The 26,362-nt window shown below is 36.6% G+C and overlaps 2 protein-coding genes across 5 annotated transcripts; one reads left to right on the top strand and one right to left on the bottom strand.

Moving 5' to 3' along the window:
* The first annotated feature begins 258 nt into the window (after window positions 1-258).
* On the top strand, window positions 259-4,865 carry LOC143593429 (protein LONGIFOLIA 1-like). Of its 3 annotated transcripts, none has more exons than XM_077073062.1 (4): window positions 259-1,233; window positions 2,152-2,189; window positions 2,284-3,516; window positions 3,920-4,865. In XM_077073062.1, the coding sequence occupies exons 1-4, from the start codon at window positions 1,077-1,079 to the stop codon at window positions 4,787-4,789; spliced, it is 2,298 nt and encodes a 765-aa protein (XP_076929177.1). In that variant the 5' UTR covers window positions 259-1,076; the 3' UTR covers window positions 4,790-4,865. The 3 variants fall into 3 exon arrangements, with proteins under 3 accessions (XP_076929177.1, XP_076929176.1, XP_076929175.1); XM_077073061.1 differs by having other exon boundaries at window positions 2,152-2,204; window positions 2,284-3,507; XM_077073060.1 differs by having other exon boundaries at window positions 2,152-2,204.
* A 2,755-nt stretch (window positions 4,866-7,620) lies between these two features.
* LOC143593428 (uncharacterized) lies at window positions 7,621-9,221 on the bottom strand. Of its 2 annotated transcripts, none has more exons than XM_077073058.1 (2): window positions 9,047-9,221; window positions 7,621-8,958 (listed from the first exon to the last, which is right to left on the bottom strand). In XM_077073058.1, the coding sequence occupies exon 2, from the start codon at window positions 8,842-8,844 to the stop codon at window positions 7,768-7,770; it is 1,077 nt and encodes a 358-aa protein (XP_076929173.1). In that variant the 5' UTR covers window positions 8,845-8,958; window positions 9,047-9,221; the 3' UTR covers window positions 7,621-7,767. The 2 variants fall into 2 exon arrangements, with proteins under 2 accessions (XP_076929173.1, XP_076929174.1); XM_077073059.1 differs by having other exon boundaries at window positions 7,621-8,862.
* Between the last annotated feature and the right edge of the window lie 17,141 nt (window positions 9,222-26,362).

Genomic DNA, 26,362 nt, shown 5'->3' with positions numbered 1-26,362 from the left:
GATAGGAACGCACCTTAAAAGGGTTATATTGTTAGTATTCTAGCTAGAGTGTTTATAGTTCTGTTTGGCCAGTTTTAATGAAGTTATGAACAAATAACTAATGAACAATTATGATTTTGGAGAATGACAACCTAAATAGAAAAATTGTACCGTTTTGACGATTTAGTTTTGACAGTATGATGGAGTAAACCTATTTTTTGTATTTCCAAATCATTAGGTTGCATTAAAATATTAAAAACAATAAAGATCGTTTATTCCCTTATAGACGTAATACACATATTCCAAAAATGAAATAATAATAAGAATAATAAAATTCAAACGACCAATTTAGATTACACAACCGTTTCCATGTTGTGAACTAGATCGAGCCACTAGACTAGTTTACTGTGAAACCCAAACCGCGAACCAAACTATTTTGGATCTCAAACCTGTTAAGCTAGTTGACTTACTTCAGTTTAGACTATTCACCAATTTTACCAGTCTATTAACTCCTATTAGTATTGTGCCAAAGTAATGCACTACAAAAGGGGTTAATAAACTGCAAATTGAACAATACACAATGTATGTAGTAATAGTATATAGTTTAGCCTCCTCAACTGACAAACTCCACATGAAAGGGGCCAGACTAGACTACTTACCCCATCAACATTACTTTGTCCACATGGCTGCCCAGATCTGACCACATCCACACCCAAACTCTCCAAAATAATATATATATATATTTCCTTCTTAAATCTTAGATATATATTAATGCTACTACTCATTTCATTTCCCATATAAAACAATCCATCAATACTTCCATTTATTGCTTCAATATCCCCTTACAAACTAAACTTCTAGCACCCTTTTTGTGGAGCCAAAAAAAAAGAAAATCAAATTTCAAAAATAAATCTTTCTGCCATGATCACCATAATTCTGACTCTGTGCACCCATGATCATGTGGTCATAAAGTGCAGTCAAAACTACTAAATTCTGCACATTCTTTCTGCCACTTTATATAGAATAACAATCAAGTCTCTGCACCCTTGAACAAGAAAAACATCTTTATAAAAAGAAAGCAGTGGTGGTGTAAATTTATGGCTACTAAGGTTGTACACACAATCAGAGAGGATAAACAAGGGCTGCAGAAGCAGCTAGGATGCACGAATGGACTTTTACAGCTTTTTGATCGCCGTTACCTTCTCGGCCTACACCGCCAAGGCTCGATCCAAAAACGGTTAACTGCAGGTACCAGTTGATCGAATTCAGTTATATTGCTACTGTGTGTTCATCTGCATACTACTCTCAACTTGCATTCTGTAAAGTTTTGATAGGTTTCATTTTTTCATGGAAACAGGGAGTTGAATTTTAGTGTAATGGTTGTTATGTAACTGTTGTATCTCAGTTTTCCAACTAACTTTTAAGTTTAATCCACCAGTCATACTTTTTTTTTTACCAAAAATATAATATCTTTGTCTTGTCCTTGCTGGTTTTGGTGTAACGTTAGTGCTCCTTTGAGGGGTTAAAAAGCGGTTAATGTAGTTTATGAATATTTAATGGTTCTCATTTTAACTTCTGATATTACCAGTAACAAGGAGAATTAAGAGATTAGTCTACTTGACCAACCGTTTAAAACCAAATAGCCACTGCCTTTTTCTTTTCAAATTAAATTTTGACTGTTGAAATAGTTATAAACGATGAAAACGTATCTCAAAAGAGTGCTTTTGCGCCAACAAGCGCAAAGTTTTCTGTTTCAACATAAATTTTGACTATTGAAAATAATTATAAACGATAAAAACATATCTCAAAAAAAGTACTTTTGTGCCAACAGGTGCAAAAGATGTACTGTGGGCATAAAAGTACACTAGGAGGACAAAATATGTATCTTGCGTCTCAAAAAAAGTACTTTTGCGACATAGAGTGAAAAACATGTATTGTGGACGCAAAAGTATACCACAGGTCATGATATGGTGGGGTGGGGTGGTATGTCTTTGTTGGTGCAAAACTATGCCACACGTCACCTAAAAATCGGTTTCTTGATATTGAATGTTCAAAATGATATTTGTTTTAAAGTCAGAAACTATTTTGTTTAAAACAGGCGATCAAGCATGCTGTTTTAATAATTTTAGATTTTCCCAATATATATGTAATGACAAGCCAATTGTTGTTAAGGTGTAAAGGAGTTCAAGAATGCATCAGAGAGCACTAAGGTGAAGAAAAACAATGTAACTAGCTTGTAGCTTTTATCAAATCTAAACTTTTGCATAAACATATGTATTTAACCAAAATTTGAAAAATATACAGGACAGAAACCAAAAGAAGATGACGATAGAAAAGAATGGAGCCTCGGTTGACTCATCAAGAAACTCACTTTCTTCATCTTCTTGTTCATCTACCACCTTCTCATCTTTTGATTGTAGTAAAAGACTTACAACCGAATGGCAACCGCCCTCTGAACTCATATCTCCAAAGTTGCACAAAAAGCAACCAGATAATTGGTCCTTACCACCACTTGATATCAGAGATGTGGTCAAAGAGTCAATGACCAGAGAGACCCGAGTGACAAAACAAGAACGCACGCGCCCTGTCATGAAGCACATTGACTCCCCGAGGCCTTTCGTGCACCAAAAAACCATTCGATATGACAGAAAAGACCAAAACCTTGCAAAGCTTCACAAGAGTTCATCTTTGGTCAAAGAAGTATCAAGATTCTCTTGTGATGAAAGAGAATCGCAATATTCATTAAAGTCAACTTTCAAAGTCAAAGAGCCTCCAAGGCTATCATTAGATAGTAAGCAAAACTCACACTTGAAGTCCATGAACGGGCCAAGAAGCGAGCCTGGAAGTAACAAAAGACCATCATCGGGTGTTGTGGCGCGGTTAATGGGTCTGGATAGTTTAACAGACTCTGTTTGTGAAGTTGACCAATTGGTTTCAAGTTCTCCAAGGGTGCAGTCGAAGATTAGACCCGCTTTGCAGCAGCATGAAGGCGGTGATCGGGCCAGAAAACCTTCTGTTTATGGCGAGATGGAGAAAATGTTGAATGAACTCAAGTTTAACACATCGGCGAAGGATCTTAGAGCACTTAAGCAGATACTTGAAGCTATTCAAATGACCAAAACAGGGTTAAAGAACAAAGAGCAATCTCTGGAAACACATAAACCCGACCCACCATGTTCACCCACGGTCAAGGGAACTAGCTCACCAAAAAGACGTGAATTAGTGAACCAGACCTCGAAACCGGCTAAGATGGGTGCAGAACCTAAGCTGATAACAGGTCATCGTGGTGTTAATTGTATGACTCGGAAGCAGGTGAACGATCAGACACCTAAGAACATGAAGGCCATTGATAGGACACTGAGCCCAAAACTGCATAAGTCGAAGAATGGTGTTGAAAAGCAATGTTTTAACGGGCCATTATCTAATTCGGTCCGAACCAAAAAGCAATCCAATGTGAAGACCAAACACCCAAAAATCAAGACCGTTAATCAAATGCAAAACAATGATCAGCCAAAGAAATATCACAGGGTGATACAGGTTGGTTTCCGGTTTCTTTTACAAAATATATGCATTTATGCATATACATGCACATACGCGCACATGCACATTTTGAAGGGGAACAATCGATTGTCAAGAATTTGAACAACCGGTGTTTGATACCTAGAACGGCTTCGACACAATTTTTATTAAAACTCAAACTTGACACACCAACAAAGCAACCCCTAGACCTATAATTGTAGTAAACATAAAGACTCAAACTCAATAACCGATTTAACAAACTTAACTAGATAAACTAATTTATTTATCTCAAACTTTAAACTTTGACAAGATCTATTTTATCTCTTCATATTTCACATGTGAACTTATCAGAATTATTCCAACACATTTGTTACATATTTATTTAACTTACTTAACATGTGCCATTTTTAACCTTTTTCAGAATAGTTTTGCTGAAAGATTGATAGAAGACAAGCCAATGGTTGAGCTTACCAAACTTTCTGTGGAACAACCGAGCCCTGACTCGGTTCTTGATGCATTTTTCATAGAAGACAAGCCATCTCCAATAAAGAACAAACCAAATGATAATGTACACGATGATCAAACCGAATGGGATCGAGTGGGGATCTACAGCTTGGTAAACAATACAGACGAAGATCACCATTCCAAGTTTAATCATGTAAAGTTAAAAAACGGCGCTCGACTCATTCAACAAACCGAATCATTGAACTCTATTGATGAGACAAATGGAGACCACGTATACATCAGAGAGATATTATCAGCCTCGGGTGTTCTAAATGATCTAGACTTTGCCATCAGGATAGTCCAGCTTTATCCAACCAGCACCTTAATAAAACCAGAGTTGTTCCACCTTCTTGAAAACTCAAATGTTGAAGACGACGAAAAGAGCACAAGGTCTAAGTCCAATGAGACAATCAGAAGAAAGAGGATATTCGATTCTGTGAACGAGATTCTCTTCCGGAAACTAGTCAATATGGATGGAAAACTACATGGAAGATTTATGCATGGAGAAAAACTATTGAAAGAATTGTGGTCAGAAATAGATACTCTTCAAAATTGTTCTAGAAGATGCATATATGATGAAGATGATGATGAAGTTATAAACATTGTAAGTGCAGACTTGAATACCAGATCAGAAGACTGGGGAAAGTATTGTTATGAGGTTCCAAGCTTAGTGTTAGACATAGAGCGTTTGATTTTCAAAGATTTGATTGATGAGGTGGCGAATGCTGAGATGGCAAGTCTGCAAGATCGGCCAAGGAGACATTGTAGGCAATTGTTTTCCATGTAGAACAGTGAATGATTACACTCTTAATAAAACTGTAACATATCAACTATGTAATTTAACTACATTGGTGTAAACCCTTTTTTTTATTTTTATTTTTATTTTTTTTTCCTGAAAAGCTAATTTGTTTTTTCATCTATTTTATGGTTTTTACCCTATGTCACAACTCACAAGTAAGATTAAACCCAAGCAACCAACAACCATTTGATTGGTGGTCATACATCTTTATCACCAGACGAAGCTAGTAGTTGTAAATTATTATTAGACCTTTTAACTTTTTATTATTGAATATTGTTTCTATATCCATAATATTCATAGTATTCATATACAAGCTTTTTCTTAATAAATTTTAGAATTACTCTATGATGCAATTACATAAGTACTTGTATATATAACCACTCTACTTGATTCTTACAATTAGCACATTAATTTAATTTGTATTTAATCCAAACCCTAAAATTGGGGACTCAAAAAAAGTGGGACTCTTTATTTTACATGTAAAAAAAATAATATAACTCGATTTCACATGCAAATAATTAGTTTTAACATAAATTATTTTGGACTTTTTGCTTCTAAATACATGTAGAAGACATTCCAATAAAAAGAAGTAAGCTTGTAAAAAAATATTTTACCTTTGTTTAACTAATTTTTTTTAAACGGCTTTTACATGAGTTTATATGTAAAAAACTCTATAAAGATTATGTAAAAATGTGTTTTTACATGAAAAAAAATGATTTTTTAGTATTTTTTACATATAAAATAAAAAGTTCTCAATTCCCCACATTTTTTAAGTTCCCTCTTAAACCTGCCCATATATATATATATATATAAAAGAGTTCAAATAAAAAACAAGTGTTTTGTGAGAAGTGTGAGAAGAGCTTTAAAATAAAAAAACCCACATAAATATGACACTATACAATGTAAATATGAAACAATACAATTATTTAGAAACTACCAATCTCAACCACTAGATCATAGATCCAAGGGCCTAGATCTATTCTTATTCTTCTCACAAAAATATTATTTTTTACATTAACCCTACCCTATATATATATATATATGATTGATTTCTTTTGAGAACCACTTTGAGTTTTAAGAACTCGAAAGAACTCAACGTAATAAATTTTTTTTTCGAATTTTTTTTACACATGTGTAATACGTAAGTGTAAGTGATGTACAAAAAATTATGGTATTTTTTTACACACCGAATCGACTTTTTACACATGTGTAACTAACGTTTAAACTTGTGTAATTATCAAAAATACTTATTCTCTCTCCTGCTTCATTTTTTAATTGAATTTAATCTCAACCACATATTTCATATCATTTAATTAAATGTGTGGTTCAAAATTGAGTTCTTAAAGTTTTTAAAACTCATCATGATTCTCAACATAACCCTCCCCTGTATATATATAACAAATATATGCAACATTAATATCACATATATTGTGGCATCTTACTTGAATTATATCATCACATATTCAGGTAATAACTGTCAAAACACAATTACAAATACACCTTATTACAGAAAAATGTCAAAATTATGTTAGATTCGGGTTGGCAGGTGGGAATCACTGAATCACCAAAGAACACAGCATGTATTTAGTTATAAAACTATTCGTACTAAAGACCTCAAACTTAATCCCGTCACGTTTAGGACTGTGTGAGCCAGACACCATGTGTGGAAAGGTCAGCCACGTTGGCTGGTATAAATGACTCAGGCTAATATAGGATATTAAGCCAAGCACAAAACCAAATCCAGATCAAATTCAACTACAAAACCAACCATGCACATCCAAATCCAAAGCAAGTAACTACATAAGTTCTAGATATTTCATTTTTTAAGAAAAAAAACTAACGGGTTGGTAGGTCGACCCATTTATTTACAACACAGCCCAAACACAAGCCGTCCATTAAATTGGTTAGGCGGGCAACAACCTGCATACGACCTGAACCCCTTTAGCCCAGCACAATACTTGATCAAATTTGTGTACCTTCAGCCCTCAACCGTCTTAGATGAAAAACTCCAATTCTTTCTCTCTTCCCGACACTACCTTTATTTCTGGCATCTCAAAATTAACACGTGTGCATATTGTGTTCATCATCTCCATCCAGAAAGAACTTAGTTTGATTAAAAGTGTTTTCTGGTAACTCTTTTGTCAAAGAGGGTAAACTTTGGAATTTTGGTATAGTCCTCTTCAAGGCTATTTTGCTAATGTCAGCACAAGGTCACGGGTCTAGGCGATACATCCCTATTGAAACATCTTCATTCTGGTGATCATCCAATCGAACATTCTAAGAGTGGTAAAAGTCACTAAATCCAACCACAACTAGCAATGCCCCCCATCAAGCGTATACAAGTCACTAGAAAAATATTTTATAGAAGCGCTACTAGAAAAGATGGTAAATATTCACAACGAAGGGGGTTTTCGTGCATCTCTAAATCTTATTGTTTGGTATAACTACGAAAAGTTCCTTTCAAGATTGGAAACTCTCGACTTCGGATCACTTAGAAATAATGTTTTAAAGGATTTCTCCTTTAAAGTTCAAAATCAGAAGTCATGGCTCCTGGAGCATTAAATCTAGAGCCTGCGTATAAATTGCAAATAACAAAGATAATCTAAAGGTCAACAAGAAGGTTGCACACTGATTTCAGTTCTAGCCATATAAAGATAATATAACTTGAGCTACAAATGCAAACTACAAATGGAATTGTTTTCATTCATACATGATCTGAAACACCAAAATTCCAAAATAAGGTAACACTTGTGTTAACATGCCATATGGCCCATATCTCTAGAAAAACAAATGAACTAGAACAAAGTCACCAACAAGTAAAAGAGTCATGAAAAAAATTAGCATTGACAAAAACGTCATCTCGAAAAATACAAACATACCTCATAAAACCTGTCAATGTGGAAACATTCGCCTCTAGAAGATTAATATGGATTCCAAACTAGTATACAAACCCTCATCTAATTTTCCTAATTTACAACTTGATCATTTTCCCTACTATCTTCAACATCCATCGGCTCCTTGGAATGTTTCTCTGTTCTAATTTCTTCCTCTTCATTCAAAAACCAAGATGCAGCTTTTGTAGTATCTAAAACCTTTTTGCCAATGTGAAACTTCATTTGCACTCGAGGTCTATCATTGAAAACAACCTCTTTACTACCTTTGTCGGTCTCATTCCCACCACCCCTAACTTCCTGACATTCTGGACCAACCGTATCCAATCCAGAAACATGATTACCATAATTTTGCACCATGTCTTCTTCCTTAAGTTTAGCAGGAAGCAAAACCAAAGATACCTCCTTCTCACCGGGCTTTAGAGGAACCGCAAGGAAAGGATTATTCACTCTCTCGTTTCCAGAAACATTTCCCGGTTCAACAATTACAGGAAACACAGAATCGCTACGCGCGCGAAACTGCTCCAACTTTGATGGTAGTGGTTCTAGAACCTTCTGTTCCTGATCAATTTTATCAGGCTGTATTTGAGTTTCTTCTGCAGATGAAGCTAAGTTTGACTTTGTATACGTCTCGGGATCAGGAAATTTAGGTACCCAAAAGGGGATATCATCAGTTGGTGGCGTTTCACCAGCTTGTAAAAAACTCGGTGTTGATTTCCGTTCTTTAGATATCGGAAACGAAGGGACCGAGTAAGCAAACCCTATTTCTTCAGTCAAATTAACATACTGCGAAATCTCTTTAACAATTCCAGACCCCGACAAACAATTATCTCTATCAGATGCTCCTACAAACCCCTGCGACAGATTCAAATCTTCCAGCCCTTGAATTACATCAAACACATTACACTCTGTTCTACCAGCTAAATCAGCATAAAAACCCGACGCCTTCCCGATCTCACGAATGTATCTGCAAGCAACAGCCGATAACGTCTCGAGTGCAGACTCCTGAAACCCTTGAAACCCTATACTCTCGCATATTTGCGCCACGGCAATCCTCGCAACCGCCTGTGCGAAATCGTCGTTCTTTCTTCTCCTCTTACTCACCCGAGATTCGATTTCGATTACACTCTCTCCACCTCCTCCATCGCTCATATTACCAGCTTCATATCACTTCGAAATCTCAAATAATTGACCCACAAAAAACAAAACCCTAATTCCTAGTATCCCTAATTCCCTATCAATCAATCGATTTCTTTCCAACAAAACCTAAAAAGATGTTCCAGTGATACCTTCTATCAGTCAAATGCAAACTTAATGCAACACATGTCGGTAAAATCGAAAGAAATGAACTTACCGGTGGTAATTGATTTGATGAATTCGTAAAATGAACTGATGAATCGGGTACTTGTGGTTTGAATCGAACATCAAATCAAATCAAATCAAATGAAGGGTTTTGAATAAACCTCGAGTGAAAACCCGGATCCGTTGAGATGACCCGAGTTCGAAAGAGGGTATGATGACAGAGAAAGGGATGGTTTGGGGATGGTCTTATAGGAAGTGAGCTGAGGGAGGGGGTTAAAGTGGAAATAGTGAGTTACAAAAAAGTCCCTGAAGTTGTTTACTTTTAACGGCTAAATTACAACAAATTTGTCTTTGACGGAGCTTGAATCCCTTACTAACACATAACTTCGATAGCTTTCACTTACAACAAACCCTCCACCATGTCCTTATATGTTTGGTTGTAAGTAATGGAATGAAGGAGGTATGAAATGGGAGAAAAAAATGAAATATACAAGAGAATGAAATGAACAAGGAAATGAAATGAATCATTACCATTTCTTTGTCTTGTATGGTTAATCTATTGAAATAAAATGAATTATTATTTTATGTTGTTTGGTATCTAAAAAAATTGTATGAATGAATCAGAAACGATAAAAACACTCATATCTCAAAATATTTTCTTTAACCAAAAAATAAAATAAAATTGCAATGGCCATGGTGGTGATGGTAGCTCTGACGACAAAAATGGTGGCGGCGACGGTCAGGCGGCAGGAGCGGTGGTTGTGGTGGCATCGACAATGATGGTGGAGCTGATGGTTAGTCGACAACGGTGACAGTGGTTACGACGATGGTAGCGCTGGTGGTGGTGATACTGACGGTGGCGGTCAGGTGGTGGTGGTGGTGGTTATTGTTGTTGTTTGGTGGTGATGTTTTTAAAAAAGTAAAGTGAAGGAGGATGAAATGAAATAAAAAGAACGGGTGGGAAGAAATAGTTTTGATGAAATGAGATTTCTATGTGTAATGGATGATTTCATTCCATTGAGCAACCAAACATCATTTTTTTCATTTCCACGCAATAAATCATTTCATTCCCTCTATCATTACTGTATACAAAACGTTACCTTAATTTAATTAAGGGATATTAGTAGTAGTAATTAAAGAGTGTTTTAGCTTTACTTAAACTTGGTTTGTGTATCCCTTCTGTTCATTTTATCAATGTCATATGTGCACCCATGGTTTTAAAAAGCGAGAGGCGAATAAAAGCGATGAGGTTTAAAATAGAAGCATGAAGCGGCAAGCGTAAAAGCGAGAACTTTTTATATGCGAGACGAACATATATATATATATATATATATATATATATATATATATATATATATATCTTGGTTGTTAGCATCCCGATCTATAATGTAGCTATATTTAAGCATTATATATGATTTAATATATAAACTATCTACACATACAGCTTAAAAAACATGTTGTACAATATTAGATGCTTAAAAACCACTTGCGTACAAAAGGCGAGCGCCTCAGCTTTGCTTTAGGTCGCTTTTTGCCTAAAAATCTCGCCTCAGGCTCGCCTTTTAAATGTTGCTCGTCTTGACTAGCCTAAAGCTAAGAGGCCCTCGCCTTAGGTCGCCTCTCACCTCGGCTCGCCTCAAGCGCATTTTTTTTCAACCAAATGTGTATCACTTGTATATAAGTTATTAGGTTTTTTCGGTTTTAATGTTTTACATTAATCTAAGTTAGGGTGTGTATGTATATATTTGAAACCTAACTGAACCAAAACCAAATGTAGCGGTTATGATAATTTGTTGGTTTTGGTTAATTGGCCTTGAGCATGGTTTAGATCGAAATGTTTCAGTTAATCAAATATAATAAATTTGTATTTTCATTAGTTACAAAAATCCAACTTGATTAAAAAGTAATAAAAGCTTCCACAATGACGCATTTTTGGAGGATAAGAGTGGCCATGTGGGTCGTTTCATATGTTATTCTCCATTAATTGGAAGATGTTTTTGGCAGAGGCGAGTGATGGAAGGGTGGGTGTTGGCCTATCATCCATCCATAATGTGTAGTGTATTAAACAACTCAATTTTCTTGCTTTAGTTTAAATGCTTATCCTTTGAAACTTCAAGCCAACGTTCCAAATCAATTAAAATGTAATCCTAACTGGTTAATTAGGATTTTTTTTCAATTCATCGTCTCATTAGGAAACAATTCCTGCCACCCTAATCTCGCTTCGACTTTTTATATTCCGCTTTTAATCACGTCGCACCGCTTCACTATCATTGTCGATCGATATTGTGCCCTCGTACAAAAATTTCATGTATCTGTCTCCAGTTATTGGGAGATGTGTTCATCACCATGAGCGATAAATACGGGTAGTGGTGGGACAAGATGTGAGGCTAGAGGATTGGGTTATATGAAAATATAAGTTAATTTTTCATATATATTATATATATATATATATATATATATTAATTTGGAAGTTGCTCTCCTCTCACAAAATGCTACTGTTCTACCGCTATCACTTTTTATGCGTTTGGTACAAGTTGTATTTGCACTAAAATGTTGACACGTTTTTAACACGTGTTTCTTACTTGTCTCCAGTGCCTCTCAATCTCATGAGTCTCACACTCTCACCTGCGTTTTGTCAACTTCAATGTTTTCTCTCTCTAAATTAAAAGCTCCCTTCTTAACTCTCTCTCTTAAACCCATATCTCTCATCTCTCTCTATCTTTAGTTCCCGGTAGTCGTGCCTTCTCTTTGGCGACTCCATGGTTCTCGTCTATATTATTGACGACGCCGGATCTATGGTTATTTATCTAGAGAGAGAAAGAGGGACGAAGGGTGGGCTTTAGAGAGGGAAACAAAGAGACAGGAGTTGCCCCATCGTTGCCGGAGGCTCTGGCTGTCTGTGGCAGCGGAGGAATGTGCGGCACCTGTTGTTTTCTTTGCACTCCTTCTCCGGTGACTCCATAGCCACCGTTGATGATTGTTAGCGGCGGTGGATCTGAGACTATATTGGGTCTATGACCCGTTGATGATAAGAATCTGAATGGGTGTTGCTCAGCCGTTGCCGGCGGCTTTCACCATCTATGGTGGCGGCTGCCATGTGTGTATGTTGATGATTATAAGTTTTTTAAGTTTGTATGTTGGCTATGATGAGCCAAGGTTCATCGGAGAAGTGATGGATTTCGTAATCAGTAATCTATTTTCTGTGAACATGAATTCGTTTTCGTAATCAGTAATCTGTATTGATTGTTAAGTTCATGGCCACTCACAAACATTTATTGATCCCACTTTTTATGCATGAGTTACAACCATTATAAGCGTGTTGACGGAGGCTCCGACTATCTGTGGCGGGGCGAAACGTGTGGTGCTTTATGTTCTCAGATTATTTTTCTTTGAACCATTTGCGTTGATCCGATGATGATAATCTGCTATTACCGGCAGCTTCGGCCGTCTATGGCAATGGTAACAGCTGCCATTTATATTGATGATGATAAGTTTTGTGTATTGGCTATGATGATAGTTTGAACATATCTGAGCCTCCTTGGCCACGGTAACTAGGTGATGATGATGAGATGAGCGTAGGTTCGTCAGAGAGATGGCAGATTTCTTAAGAAATAACAGATTGTTACCTTCGTTGAAATTAATAACTGTGTTTGTGTTATTAAGATTTTATTCTAACCTAACCATTTGGAGACATAATGAGATCAAGAGAAACAGGGTTGTAGGCCTTGAACCAGCTATGGTTGCATCCATTCCTACTATGAAATTTGACCGCTTCGGTTCCATGGAGTTTGCCCAATAGCATTTTAAATGTTTGTGAAAAAAATAAATATATTTTCTACGGTTACAGACAATCGAGCATAGGTAACAACGAGATCCATACGCGTCCTCGCCGCAGCGCGTGGGGGAAAACCCTAGTTGTTATAAAAACAATTTTATTTGTAAATTAAATAAATGGTAATTAAAAATTATAAATAAGTATGAAATGTGATGTTTATGTTTTTTTTTCTTGTTTTTGAATCTCCTTGTTACTAAGATTTACGAAAAAACACTAATTCAATCCTTGGCCTAGATACTTAGGTTAAAGTTACTCTTCCCAACTAGGGTAATATATAATCCGGTTGATGTGAGCGGAGTAACCTGCAAAACAAAACACCATAAGCTCGTGACGAGAAGGAGAAGGGGGTTTCCTCATAACCATCATCCGTCGTGAGAATCAAAATGAGTAACTGTAATATATAATATATAAGAGAGCTAAGTATTAGAGAATATTTGCGCATGAATCGAAATCTCTTAACGTTGGTTTTAGGATGATATTTATAGCCGAAATGTATGAGAGAAGGGAATGGGTCAATTGCATTGTCAAAAGGTTCATCAATTAGTGAGCTAGCACGTGGTCAAGGAAATTGGTGGTGTCACACCCCGGAAACTTAACTTAGCAGCGGAAGTCTTAATTAAGACGTTCGAGTGGTGACAGACGCCGATTAGCCATACAATATTATAACAAACCACAAAATAAATTTAAGGAAAAAGTAAGGAAATGAAAGGAGAGAAAAATCCATCCCACATTGGTGGAGGAAGGAAAAGGAGAGCATTCCACCATGGTATAAATAGGAGTGCAAGTCCTTGTCCCACACCGCTAGATTATAAAACTAGTGAGTTCTTTATAAGAAAGAAAATTCATATGTTAATGTTCTTATAAGACAAATCAACACCCAGTGGTCCTAGCAAAGGGTGCGAAGCACCCGAACGCGCACGCGCACGGGCTCGGGCGAAGTGCGATGGGCGCAATGTGGCGCTTTGATGGCTCACTTTGATGGCGCGATGACGTGTAAGTTATCCAGAAACATTGCGGCGTAGCGATACGCGAAATCGCGTATCGCGATGTGGACGCTACCCAGACGAGACACGTTGCATGCCACATAGTATGCCTAGGGCTGACTAGGCGAAGCTACAAGATTCTTCGCGATACGCGACGCCTTTTGTTTGTGGCCATCGCGTATCGCGATTGGGTCCAAAATCAGCTATAAATAGGAAGCAAACGGGACATTCATTCTTTGCACCAAAATTCTGATTCTCTCTCAGAATTCCATACACACATATATAAAAGAGTATAGTATAATACCCGAGTTATCGTAACGATATCCTATCCGATCGAAAGAAACATATGCGAATCCAAAAGCTCTGCCTGTTAAGGTATGACATTGTGCCATCGTGTAAAGTTTCTACTCACAATCGTTATGATTATTGGTTTTATACTAATCTAGGTATACTACATTGTGTTTATCCTAGGTGCTTTGTAAACTTGCAAGGTGAGACATTCGAGTTTTTGTACCACTCACATTTGCTTGAGACAACTGTTTTTCCAACACTGTCGTGATGATTTCAAAACCTATAAAACTCATGGCAGATGGTCAAAATGTTTTTAAATATACTTTTAAAGTATTTTAAATACATTACAGTGATAAGTCTCTGTAGACTTACGAGATGGTTACTACTGGTATTGTGGGGTTTTGTATACAAGGCTTGCCTACTGGGCTATTACACGTTACTTAGTGGACAAGTGTTAGTGTAACACCCCGGCTAAAGCGGAAACGCCTGAGTGTGACGTACAGATTGCCCAAAACACATGTGACACTATTAAGTGACAATATTATCATTAATTCATTCCAAAGCATCAAGTACACAAGTTATTTCAAATGAACAAACACAAGGGAGAAAGAACAAAATAAACATCTTCTTGTTTATTATCTAGATATCCTAACTTCTAGTATCCTCTTCATTTCATCCTCTAATGAAAGTACCTGTAGCATATATATAAAATAAAGTCAACTAATTGAATAGTTGTTGAGTTCACACAGTTTAAATACTACATAAAAACCATACAATTCCATGAAAACTTGTGAAAAACACATAAGGGTTCTTTACACTAGAAACAATGGTCCGTGAGTGTAAAGAATAAATGAAGGTCTTTTCCAATTGGGATTGTGCACCAACGTACTCAGATCGGAGTCCCTTTTCCACTAGAAACAATGATCCTGAGTGCAAGGGGGGGGGGTATGATCATACTTATCGAAGAAATCCATGCACGTAATATTTGAGCAAGTAACAAGTAAACACACAAGTCCATGATGCGAAATGTAGTTTGTAAATAATAAATAAACGAAATTGAATTTTGATAGGATATATATGCTACCCCCAAAATAGTAAAAAGGTAAAAAGGGGTGTGAGAAACTCACCTATGATATTGGAGACAACTTGAAATAATAACCAAAATCGAGTTAACAAACGAAGCAATTGGATCTCACAAAACTATAAATAATAACGAAGCTACAAAAATCAAGGACTAGCTACCGAAATTATAAAGTTAATTAACTTATGGTAAATGGGGACTTGGGGATTTTTAATGAGTTTAACAAAAATGAATAAAGTTTATATAAATCATTTGATGTTTATTAATTGAAGAATGATTTGTAGACAAATAAATATGACTTATTAATATAAGATTAAATAATAATATTAATAACAATTTATGATTAAACATATGTTTCCAAGTAACATAATTAGTTAATTAACTTAAATGTTTTGCATGAATTCTCTTAAAGAAAATATAAATACTAGTTATGTTAAAATAAAATAAACAATAATTAATTTACTCAATTATTAATTCAAAGATATGAAGTATGTTATATCTATTGTAAAATATTTTAAATAAAAGAAATTTTTATAAATAATCTTATTTAAAAGAAAGTTTATAAGTTATGATGATCAACGAATCATAAGATGTAGATAAATATATATTCATGTTTGTTCTTGCAAAATAACTAGGCTTGATCCAAGATTTAGAAAAATCAAAGTGTTCATCTTGGATATCTATGATCATAATGACTCTTAAAACCAAGATATAATATTTTTATGATAAAAGTAACATGATCATGAAGAACAACTTATGAACAAGTATGAACATTCAAGATAAAATCAAAACGAAAGCTATAAAATGCTTGAAATGGTAACAACTTACTTGTTAGTGCTCTTAAACTTAAGAAAAGAATGGATTGAGGTGTGAAAATAATGGAGGATTTGTCCTCCTTTTATATTGAAAATATAGAGTTGTTATGTCTTAAGGAAATTATGAAAATTAATCATATTTAATATAATTAAAACACAAATTAAAAATTGTTTAATAGGGTATTCAAAAGGTTTAACTATTTTAATAAATTTTATTGAATTAAAACATTCATTAGTTTTTATTAGTTAAGTAACATATGAAAAGATGATGATAATAATAAAATTAATAATAATAATTATAAATAATAAAAGTAGTAGTTGTAGTTAAATAATAATTCTAGTAAATTGCATGGGACATGTACATAAATATTTGATCTTGATTATGAATGTTTTAAATGAGTATATAATACTACAAGAGTGGTGAAATGTATAATTGCATAGAAATGATCACATAAAATACTGTTGGGCCTAGTTTTGTGGTTCGAGCTTAGTTTGTATTAATCCTAGTTTAGTTGGGCTTGGGTGTTGGGTTATCATGTAAGCCGAGAACTACTACTGGTTCTCGGTGGTCTTATTGATTGTTTTGGGCCGTCTAGTTAGTTGGTTCCCTATATATAGATGTATGTTGTATAGGGTTAAGGTTGTTCATTCCTAGTATTGTGATCAAGTATTGTAAGTGCTTAAGCACCCGACGTATTCAATAATATACGTGTGTTTTGAAGCAACATCGTGTTAGTTTATTCTCTCTATTCGTGTTCTTGAATCACCGAGTGTTGGTATTCCGCACCAATACTTGTTTGGTTGATATCATATTGTAGTGATCCAGATTCGAGACTTACAATTGGTATCAGATCCTTTGACGAATTCAGGCTCGTTATTGTGATATCAATGGATTCAAGATATCAAGGTTTGGTGGTATTGGTGATTTTTCCGGCGAGGCAGTGTTCGGAGAAGAAGATTGGACTATTTTTGGATAAAGATTGGATTTGACTTGGAAACTAAATCAAATCCCATTTTATTTGGAAATTTGTTACAATTCAGTTGAAGATTTTTTCTGTTTTCGGCCTCAGTATTCCTCAAAAACAGTAGTACTCTGCTGATCATTGTTCTTGGTGATTGCTTGTTCTCGGCTCAGTGTAGTTCTTGGTTAAATCGTGTTTTCGGTCAAGATTTAGTCAAATTCACTAGTTCTTGGTCAGAGGGGTGTTTTCGGTCAATCTGTTCTCGGTCTACATTGGTTCTCGGTCAAGTATTGCTCAACAGCTAGTTCTCGGGCAACGCCTAGTCAACAGCTGTGTTTTGGTCAACGTTCTCGGCCTGGTCTGATGTGTTGGGCTTGTTTGTTTTGGATTTGGATCATTAAACTGGACTGAGTTTTAAGTGGACCTAATTTGTTATTTGGACTTAGATTAAAAAGGCACAATTAACTAATGGCAACAATTCCATCAACTCATCTCTTCATCAAGAACTGGATTCCATCATGGGCACTGCTACTCGTATACCCCGTCTATTGTCTCATGAGGGATTCAGTGAATGGAAATTCCGTTTCGAACACTATGCCAAGATGAAAAATTCAAAAATTTGGAAAAGCATTGTGAGGGGACCTCAAAGGATTACCTATCAAAGAGATGGTTCAACCGAGGTTCTTGTGAAACCAGTTGCTTTATATGATGACGATGACTTTGCAAAAGTTGAGGAAGATGAGAAAGCTCTTTCTACTTTAACTATGGCACTCTCACCAGAGATTGCCCTTCAGTTTAGAGAACTTCAATCAGCTAAGGAGTTGTGGGCCGCACTGATAGAAGTTTATGAAGGAAATGAGGATATGAAGAGAAGTCGTCATGACCTGCTGCGACAAAAGTTTAATATGTTCAATCATGTTTTGGGAAAGACATTGGAATCTCAACTTCAAAGGTTTATATCTCTAGTAACTGAAATGAGAACTGCAGGAATCTTTCTGCAAACCTTAGAAATTAACAAGTTAGTGAACTCTCTGCCGAAAAATTGGGACATGAATGTTGCAGTTATCAAAAAGACCAAAGACCTTAACAGAATGAGCATGACTGAAATGATTGCCACTATTAAAGCCTGTGATATGGATGATAAGCAACGGGCAATAAATCATGCTAGCTCTTATAGTGCTGCTGGATATAATGTTGCATCTAATAGTGCCCTCATGTAACAAGATAGCTTCTCACTGTTCAAGCCCACTCAACAACCACCTCAGGGAAACTTCCAGATGTTTTCATCCACCCTCGGTCAATCATCATCATCAAATTCACCCAATCCAGCACATGTCTTTTTCACCAAATCTAGTTAGTCTACAAATGATTCTGGTAAAACCACTCCCAGTCAGAACTTCAGTTAAATTCCCACTATACCAAAGGAGACTCAAGAGAATATAGCTCTAATGGCGGGATTTATGAACTGTTATCATGCCTTTTTGGCCGGAGACCTGGTTCAACCTGTTGTCACTGTTGAACTAGATCAGATTCATCCCGACGATGTTGAGGAAATGGACATCTCGTGGAAAATTGCCATGGCCGTCTTCCGTGCAAAGAAGTTTACCAAAAGGACGGGTAGAAACAATTGGAACATGCCTAATAACCAAAAGGTGGGTTTTAATAAAGAGACTCTAAGGTGCTACAACTGTCACGAGCCGGGTCATTTCGCTCGTGAATGTACTAACCCAGCCAAAGATGGAAATACGGAAAGAACATTGGTTCCTGTTGGAAGTGCACGGGGTGAAGCTGGAGGTAGCTTGGGAAATGGTGAAAGGGGTATGGTTGCTCAAACGTTCTCTTGGGAAGGTCAGATGGTTGCGCTAAACATTGGAAATCAGACTGCGAATTTCGCAACTGTTGAAGACTCTGAAGATGAAAACACTGCTGAGGAGAAGGTCAAGGAACTCCAGTTTGCATACATGGCGTTCACTTCTCCGGATTCAACTGAGGTACGCTTTCAACCATGTTCTTTAAATTGTGGTGAGAAAATAGAAATGTATAAACTCCATAATGACAGTCTGAGTAGAGATATGGAAAGAATAAAATCAGAAAATTTTAAACTTAAGAAAAATGAAAAGGGCTTTCTAGACAAAATAGAATCTCCTAACAAGGACATTAAAAAACTTAAGTCTGATTTTAGTATAAAGAGTTGTCATCACCTTGATGCTAAACAAGAAATCGTTGAATTAACTGCTAAACTGGAAGCCTCCAAGTTAGAAATCTTGAATCTAATTAGCAAGTTTGAGAAGGCTGAACTTGATTTTAAAAAATTCGATGGTTCCAGTAAAGTAGTTGATTCAATGATTAAAAATAAATTATGGTGGAAAGAAAATGAAGGTGAGGGCATAGGATATAGTCAGGTTCCCTCACCATATAATCACAATTATGTTCCTACTCCTGTCACCAAAGAACAGGAAGAAAAGATAAAGGGTATGAAGTATGGTAAACAAGACAAAGGTGATGGAACCAGCTCTGCTGATGCTGGTTCGTTTACTTTAAATATGAACGATTCTAATGTATCTACTTCATGTGTAGAAAGGATAATCGTGAAGGAATGGACTGATGAGGATGATGACCCGTGTTTTGATTTTGATAATAATGCTGTTTCTGATATTTCTTTAGAACTTCCTGTTTTGAATTCTGTTATTCCGACTATTTGTGTGGGCTCTGTTTTAAAGAGCAAGGATTCTTGTGTGGTTGATTCGGTTGAGATTTTAAACTCTAATAATGTGGTTCCTAATAAAACCAAAACTTCAAAAATTTCAAAAACATCAGAAAAATATGTTGCACCAAAGTTTGTTAAGGAGGGATGCTCTAATGACAAACAAGGTGATAAGTTAAAAAGGGGGAATATGAATTCTCGCAAATCTAAGCAGACTGGTCCACACAACCAGTCTAGACAAGGAGCTGCCTAGAATGAGTTTTTCATAAAACGTCAAACATGTTTTAACTGTGGCACTTCTGGTCATATTGCCAGAAACTGTCCACATCGTCCGTACATTCCCTACTACGGATTTTATCAAAGGAATATGCCATATGTGCCTCGTAATACGTACAGACAAGGATTCATGCATTATCCAGCTAGTTCCTTTGACGATGATTGGAATCGAAACAAATTTGGAAGGTTTAGTCCCCATCAGACCAAACCCAACAGGTCCAAAAGAATGGTCAGAAAAGATGTCTCAAATTCAAACTCTAATATAAATACTAAGACTAAGTCCAAACAGGAGAAAAAGACAGATTCGTCTCCTCTCACGTCCAAATCACCGGAAGTTACGACAACCATTCGTACATATAACTCCAAGTCACACAGACATAGATGGTTGCCTAAATCTCTGATAAAAGATTCAACAAAATCTATTTTTGATGTTCAAAAGGATATGAAATGGCAATCTGTGACAACTATAGACGAATCAGGGTCACCCAGTGTGAATATGGACTGGGTACCAAAAACTAACTAATCCTGCGTCTTGTGCAGGGACATCTATAGAGGAATATCATCAGACCTTGGTATATTGATAGTGGCTGTTCCAGGCACATGATAGGAGACATTACCCAGCTACACGACATTCAAACATTTAATGGTGGATACGTGTCTTTTGCGGGAGGAGAAAAGGGAAAGATCACTCAGAAGGGTACTGTAAGTAACGGTGTTTTAAAGTTTGAAAACGTTAATTTTGTTTCAGAATTGAAGCATAGTCTTTTGAGTGTGTCACAAATTTGTGACAAAGATTTTTCAACTCATTTTACTAAAAAGGAGTGCTTAATTCTGAAACCTGGTATAATCATACCAGAAGATTGGATTCTTGTTTGATCACAACGAAAAGATAATGCTTATGTGATCGACATGAATAAAAATGTTCCTGACGAAATAACATGCCTATTTTCAAAAGTGTCGGAACATAATGCGATGCTTTGGCATCGTCGGCTTGGTCATGCTAATACTAAAAACTTGCATCGTCTTGCTAAAAACAATTTAGTGCATGGTTTACCAATCAAGGATTTTGTGACTGTTGAAAAATGTGTGGCTTGTGCTTTGGGCAAACATCATCGAAAAACTCACAAGCCAAAATTGATTAATACCATATCATCTGTTTTTCAACTACTTCATATGGACCTGTTCGGGCCGGTTCATGTTTTAAGTTTGTCTCGTAGCTCTTATTGTCTTGTTATTACTGATGACTACTCACGTTTTACCCGGGTATTTTTCTTGTCAAATAAGTACTGCAGATCTGATCAAGAAGTTTGTGGTGTTAATGGAGAATCAACTGAACCTGAAACTGAAAGGAATCCGTTGTGATAATGGAACAGAGTTCAAGAATGCAACTTTGAATCATTTCTTCTCGGAAAATGGGGTGCTTCGTCAGTTCAGCGCCTCTCGAACTCCTCAACAAAATGGTGTGGCTGAAAGAAGAAACCGAACTCTTATCGAAGCTGCAAGAACAATTCTGTGTGATTCCAAATTGCCATTGTTCTTTTGGGCATAAGCGGTTAACACAGCATGTTATGTTCAGAATCGGGTAATAATCAACAAGTCCATGATGAAGACTCCCTATGAGATTGTCTTCGGTCATCAACCCACGGTTGCACATTTCAGAGCGTTTGGTTTTCCGTGTACTTTGCTAAATCTCGAAACCACTCCAAAGTTTGGGGCTGCAGCCGATGAGTGTTATTTTGTCGGGTATGCGGGAAATACATCTTATAGGGTTTACAACAAGTCCACCAAACAGATTTTAAAGTCTTATGAGGTTCGTTGGTTGGAAGAAAATGAGACTGATGCTCGTGTTGGTTCCGATTGGTTATTCGATTATAATGAATTTTTCAAACCATTCAATAAATTTCCAGTCATCAACTCCGAACTTCCATGTAATCCCACGGTGGAAGTTGCGAAGGAAACTCCACAGACTGCGTCTCATATTTCTCCACTGATTGATGATGATGCTGCAGAATCGAATGTGGTTTCACATGCTACTGACAGTCAGTCCAACAAAACTCCAGAACCAGAATGCTCGCCAAACACAAGTGAAAATGCAACAAATGTTGAGGGGGAGAGTTCTATTCGTCAGATCTTTGGGAGCACCTTGTTTCCCAATGACATTCCAAATGAATATGTCGCCGGCACCTCATACTCTCACAGCACGGCAACATCTGGATGGAAAAACCCTCTTGTTGATGATATCGAGAACTTGTCAAATCTGCAACACATCGGTGATGTCTCTGAACAGTTAATTCCATCAAAAATTCAGAAAGATCATCCGATCGAAAATGTCATAGGTCTAGTTGAAGCGGGTGTGTCTACCATAAGCCAAACATGACACATAAACAGTTGTATGTTTTCATGTTTCATCTTTCAAATTGAACCTAAAAATGTAGAAATGGCTCTTCAAGAACCTAGTTGGGTTGATGCGATGCATGAAGAGTTGGATCAGTTTGATAAGTTGAAAGTCTGGAGATTGGTTAAACTGCCAGAAGGAAAGAAAGCTCTTGACACTAGATGGGTTTTCAGAAATAAGCAAGATGACACATGGGTTATTGTTCGTAATAAAGCTCGACTGGTAGTTTGAGGTTTTCGTTAGGTTGAGGGATTAGATTACACTGAAGTCTATGCCCCTATAGCTAGAATTGAGGCTATTAGAATTTTCCTGGCATATGCTTCATTTATGGGGTTCACTGTGTATCAGATGGATGTCAAGACTGCGTTTCTATATGGAGAAGTTAAAGAGGAGATTTATGTTGATCAGCCACCTGGTTTTGTTAATTCCAAGAAACCAGATCATGTCTACAGACTAGACAAGGCTTTGTACGGGTTACACCAAGCTCCTCGAGCGTGGTATGCTACGTTGACCAAGCATCTTCTTGATCATGGGTACAAGCGTGGAACCATCGATCAAACCTTGTTCCGGAAAACCGTTGAAAAAGATTTGATTCTCGTCCAGATTTATGTTGATGACATTATTTTTGGATCCACATGCACTGAGTTTTGTACAGAATTTGAAGGGGTGATGAAAAAGAGATTTGAGATGAGTTCGTTGGGTGAGATGACTACATTTCTGGGGCTACAGGTTCATCAAAGCTCAGAAGGAATCTTACTCCATCAAGGGAAATATGTTGAGGATATGCTAGTAAAGTTCGAATTTCAAGATTCAAAGAGTGCCAATACTCCAATGGCGGAAAGACCACTATTGACATCTGATCCTGATGGGAGTCCCGTAGATCAAACTTACTACAGATCGATGATCGGATCTCTGATGTATCTGACAGCAAGCCGTCCTGACATTTTGTTTGCAGTCTGCTAGTGTGCTCGGTTCCAGGCTAATCCTAAACTCTCTCATTTAATTGCTATTAAACGTATTTTTAGATATCTGAAGGGGCAACCAAAGTTAGGTCTTTGGTATCCCAAACAATCAGAATTTGATCTTTATGCTTTTGCTGATAGCAATTATGGTGGAGACGACATTGACAGGAAATCCACGTCAGTTGGTTGTCAGTTCCTAGGAGACCGTCTCATTTCGTGGCAGTGCAAGAAACAACAGACGGTGTCTACTTCGACCGCAGAAGTGGAATATGTTGCTGCATCTGCTTGCTGTTCTCAGGTTATCTGGATGCAAAACCAGTTGCTGGATTACGGTTTGGAATTTCTTGACACTCCTATTTTCTGTGATAATGATGCGGCCATTGCTATTGTGAAAAACCCTCTCCAACATTCTAAAACCAAGCACATCGATATTAAAATTCATTTTATTCGTGACTGTTTCGATCGGAAATTGATTCATCTTGAACAAGTCCACACAGACAACAACGTGGCGAATTTATTTACAAAACCGGTCGGAACTGCAAAATTTAATGTGCTTGTGAGTTTTCTTAAAATGCTTCGTTTCGAGTATTGAGTCTTTTTAGGGATAAATTTGTACATATTTGTTTAATTTTTGCACAAATTTAGGGGGAGAAATATCAAAATGTCAAAAATAGTGTGTGTGCGTTGTCTATTTTTATAAAAAATAAAAAAATAAAAAAAATAAATTTTTTGAGCTTTTCATGATTCATTATCGCTTAAAATTATGTCGGTTGCTCAAGTCTGAAGGACATATATTCGTATATGGTTGGTCCGGTGTTCTACTTGTAGTTTCACAGGATAGCCATTTACCCAACGACTGAAAGCACCCGGGGCGATTATGATGTTTTTTTGTGCTCTTTCACTTAAAATTATGTCGGCAACTCTGAGCTGGAGGGACATGCTTATCTATGCATGGTTGGTCCGGTTAACCACTTGTGGTCATACAGGACAGCCATTTACCTAAAAGCTTGACAGTGACCGGGGTGACTGAATACTCAACACGTTTTTTTAACTCCTTGGGAAATGATATTATTATTCAGTTAACAACTTTTAGAAGCATAAAAAATATTTTCAAATGAAAATTGATCCAACCGTTGGAAAATGATAGATAAATCGTTTTTGTGTGCCTAACGGGTGAAGTTACTAAGCTTAAAAGGGTCTAGAACAGTCATTGATATTGTACGGTAGCTTTCCATGATGCGTAAAAGTTGAAGTGATATAAACTAATTTTGCTAAACTTAATGTGGAGAGTCATTTTGAAGACATGTGCATGTCTCCAGGTACATCTCTCCGAATGATAGGCAGAAAAGTAACTACCCAGTCATACACGAGCCCGTTAGTGTCTTGATCACCAAAAATATTATGCTTTCTTTTGTGTTCCAAAAAAAAAATCAGCAAAAGAGTTATTTTTGAGCTACTTATCTACTATTAAATTAATTTTAAAAAAGGCTTAAAGGGACAAAATAGAACTACAGAGATGGGGGCACACAAGTAAGTCCTGTCATGGCTCGAATGAAAGGTTTGTCAGTTTACTGGCACTAAATCCAACGTTCAACCTTAAAGCCTAAAAATTTTGCGTTTATAAAAACTTTTGATCAAGCACTAGGGGGTTGGAGTCAAATTGGGGTGATCTGGGGAAAGCTAAATACGCTTTGAGAAGATATAGGAGGCACCACAGGTCCATGAGTGATGTCCATCTAAGCTTTATGCCTAACGGAATCTTAATCATATCACTGATGTAATGAAAATCACGCTAAGTATGTTATACCTGCTATCAACCTGTCTCTTATGTCATAATAACGCTGAACATGAATCTTTGTGACAGCCCCTTAAACGATATGATTCCATGTTCGGATCTTTTCATAAAAGGGCAGCCGTTTTCATTAGAACTGAAATTTGATCCCGACTTTATAATTTTAAGGGAGTTGTCTTTCACTGCTATGTGGATTTATTTTTCTTGCTTTAGTTTTATTCTATCATATTTTATTTTGTTTGGTCTTGTCTAAATTTTTTTTTCTCGAAATTATTCTCCTCGAAACGTTTGTGTAAATTAAGCTTTATTAATTTTGGGCTTGAAAGATTTGGGTTATTTTTGGGTTATTACTCTAGTTGGGCTGTCCCTAGTTTTCGGCTTGTTTTGAGCCCATCAATGTCTTCTCGGCCCGTTTGATCTTGGTATAAGTAATTTTTAAAGGGTTGCTTCCATTTCACTTATTACTTTACAAAATCAAATTCTCTAATCATCTCAGCCGAGATCCTCTCTAAATCTTCTTTGACGAAATCATAAACCTTCATTACTAATCACCATTTAGAGTGTTCTTTGTTTACCAGGTACGGGACAAGGATTAATAAGATCTATATGCCGCTGTGGACTATCTTGGTGTTACCATGAACTGATTTCATGGGTGACTTGAATTCGAAATTAGATTTATGAGTTATTAGGGATTTGATGGGAATATTAGTTTTGATTTGAGGTTTTTGGCTGATGTTTTAACAAGGTGTTGCAGGTTTAATGGTGATTGTTAGGGATCTCGGTGGATTAAAGATGGTTACACGCATCTCTAGGTGGAATCCAAAGGGGTTCTCTGTCCCCAGCTGGCAAGGAATTCTCGGTTTGACTTTTGTTGACCGAGAACTCTTCTATTCTGACAGATAACCTCGTTCTCGGTCATTTCTTGACCGAGAACCTCAGTTCTCGGTTAACCTTCATTGACCGAAAACTCACTTTGACCGAGATCCCTCCTGCTGGGCCTAATTCTCATTGTTTGGGCCAAAATTTCCAATATGGTGTGAGTTTGGGCTAGTCTAATGCCTTTTGGGCCGGCACATGAGTTTTATTAGGGCTCTCATCAAAAATGTGCTATAGACTTGGACCCGGTTCAGTCTTTTGAACCAAATTCTCTTCTTAAATCATGGACATTTTTTAAACATTATCATATTAATTAATTAATTAAATGTCTAACTTGACTCGTTTGGTGCAGAAATGGCCGACCAAAATGTATTAAAGGTTGCTGACTCACACAAT

This window comes from Bidens hawaiensis, unplaced genomic scaffold, assembly GCF_021521415.1.
Source record: "Bidens hawaiensis isolate Kalapana, Puna unplaced genomic scaffold, B.hawaiensis_p1.1 tig00042217_1, whole genome shotgun sequence".
Lineage (NCBI taxonomy): Eukaryota > Viridiplantae > Streptophyta > Magnoliopsida > Asterales > Asteraceae > Bidens > Bidens hawaiensis.
This window is presented reverse-complemented; position numbering and strand designations above follow the sequence as displayed.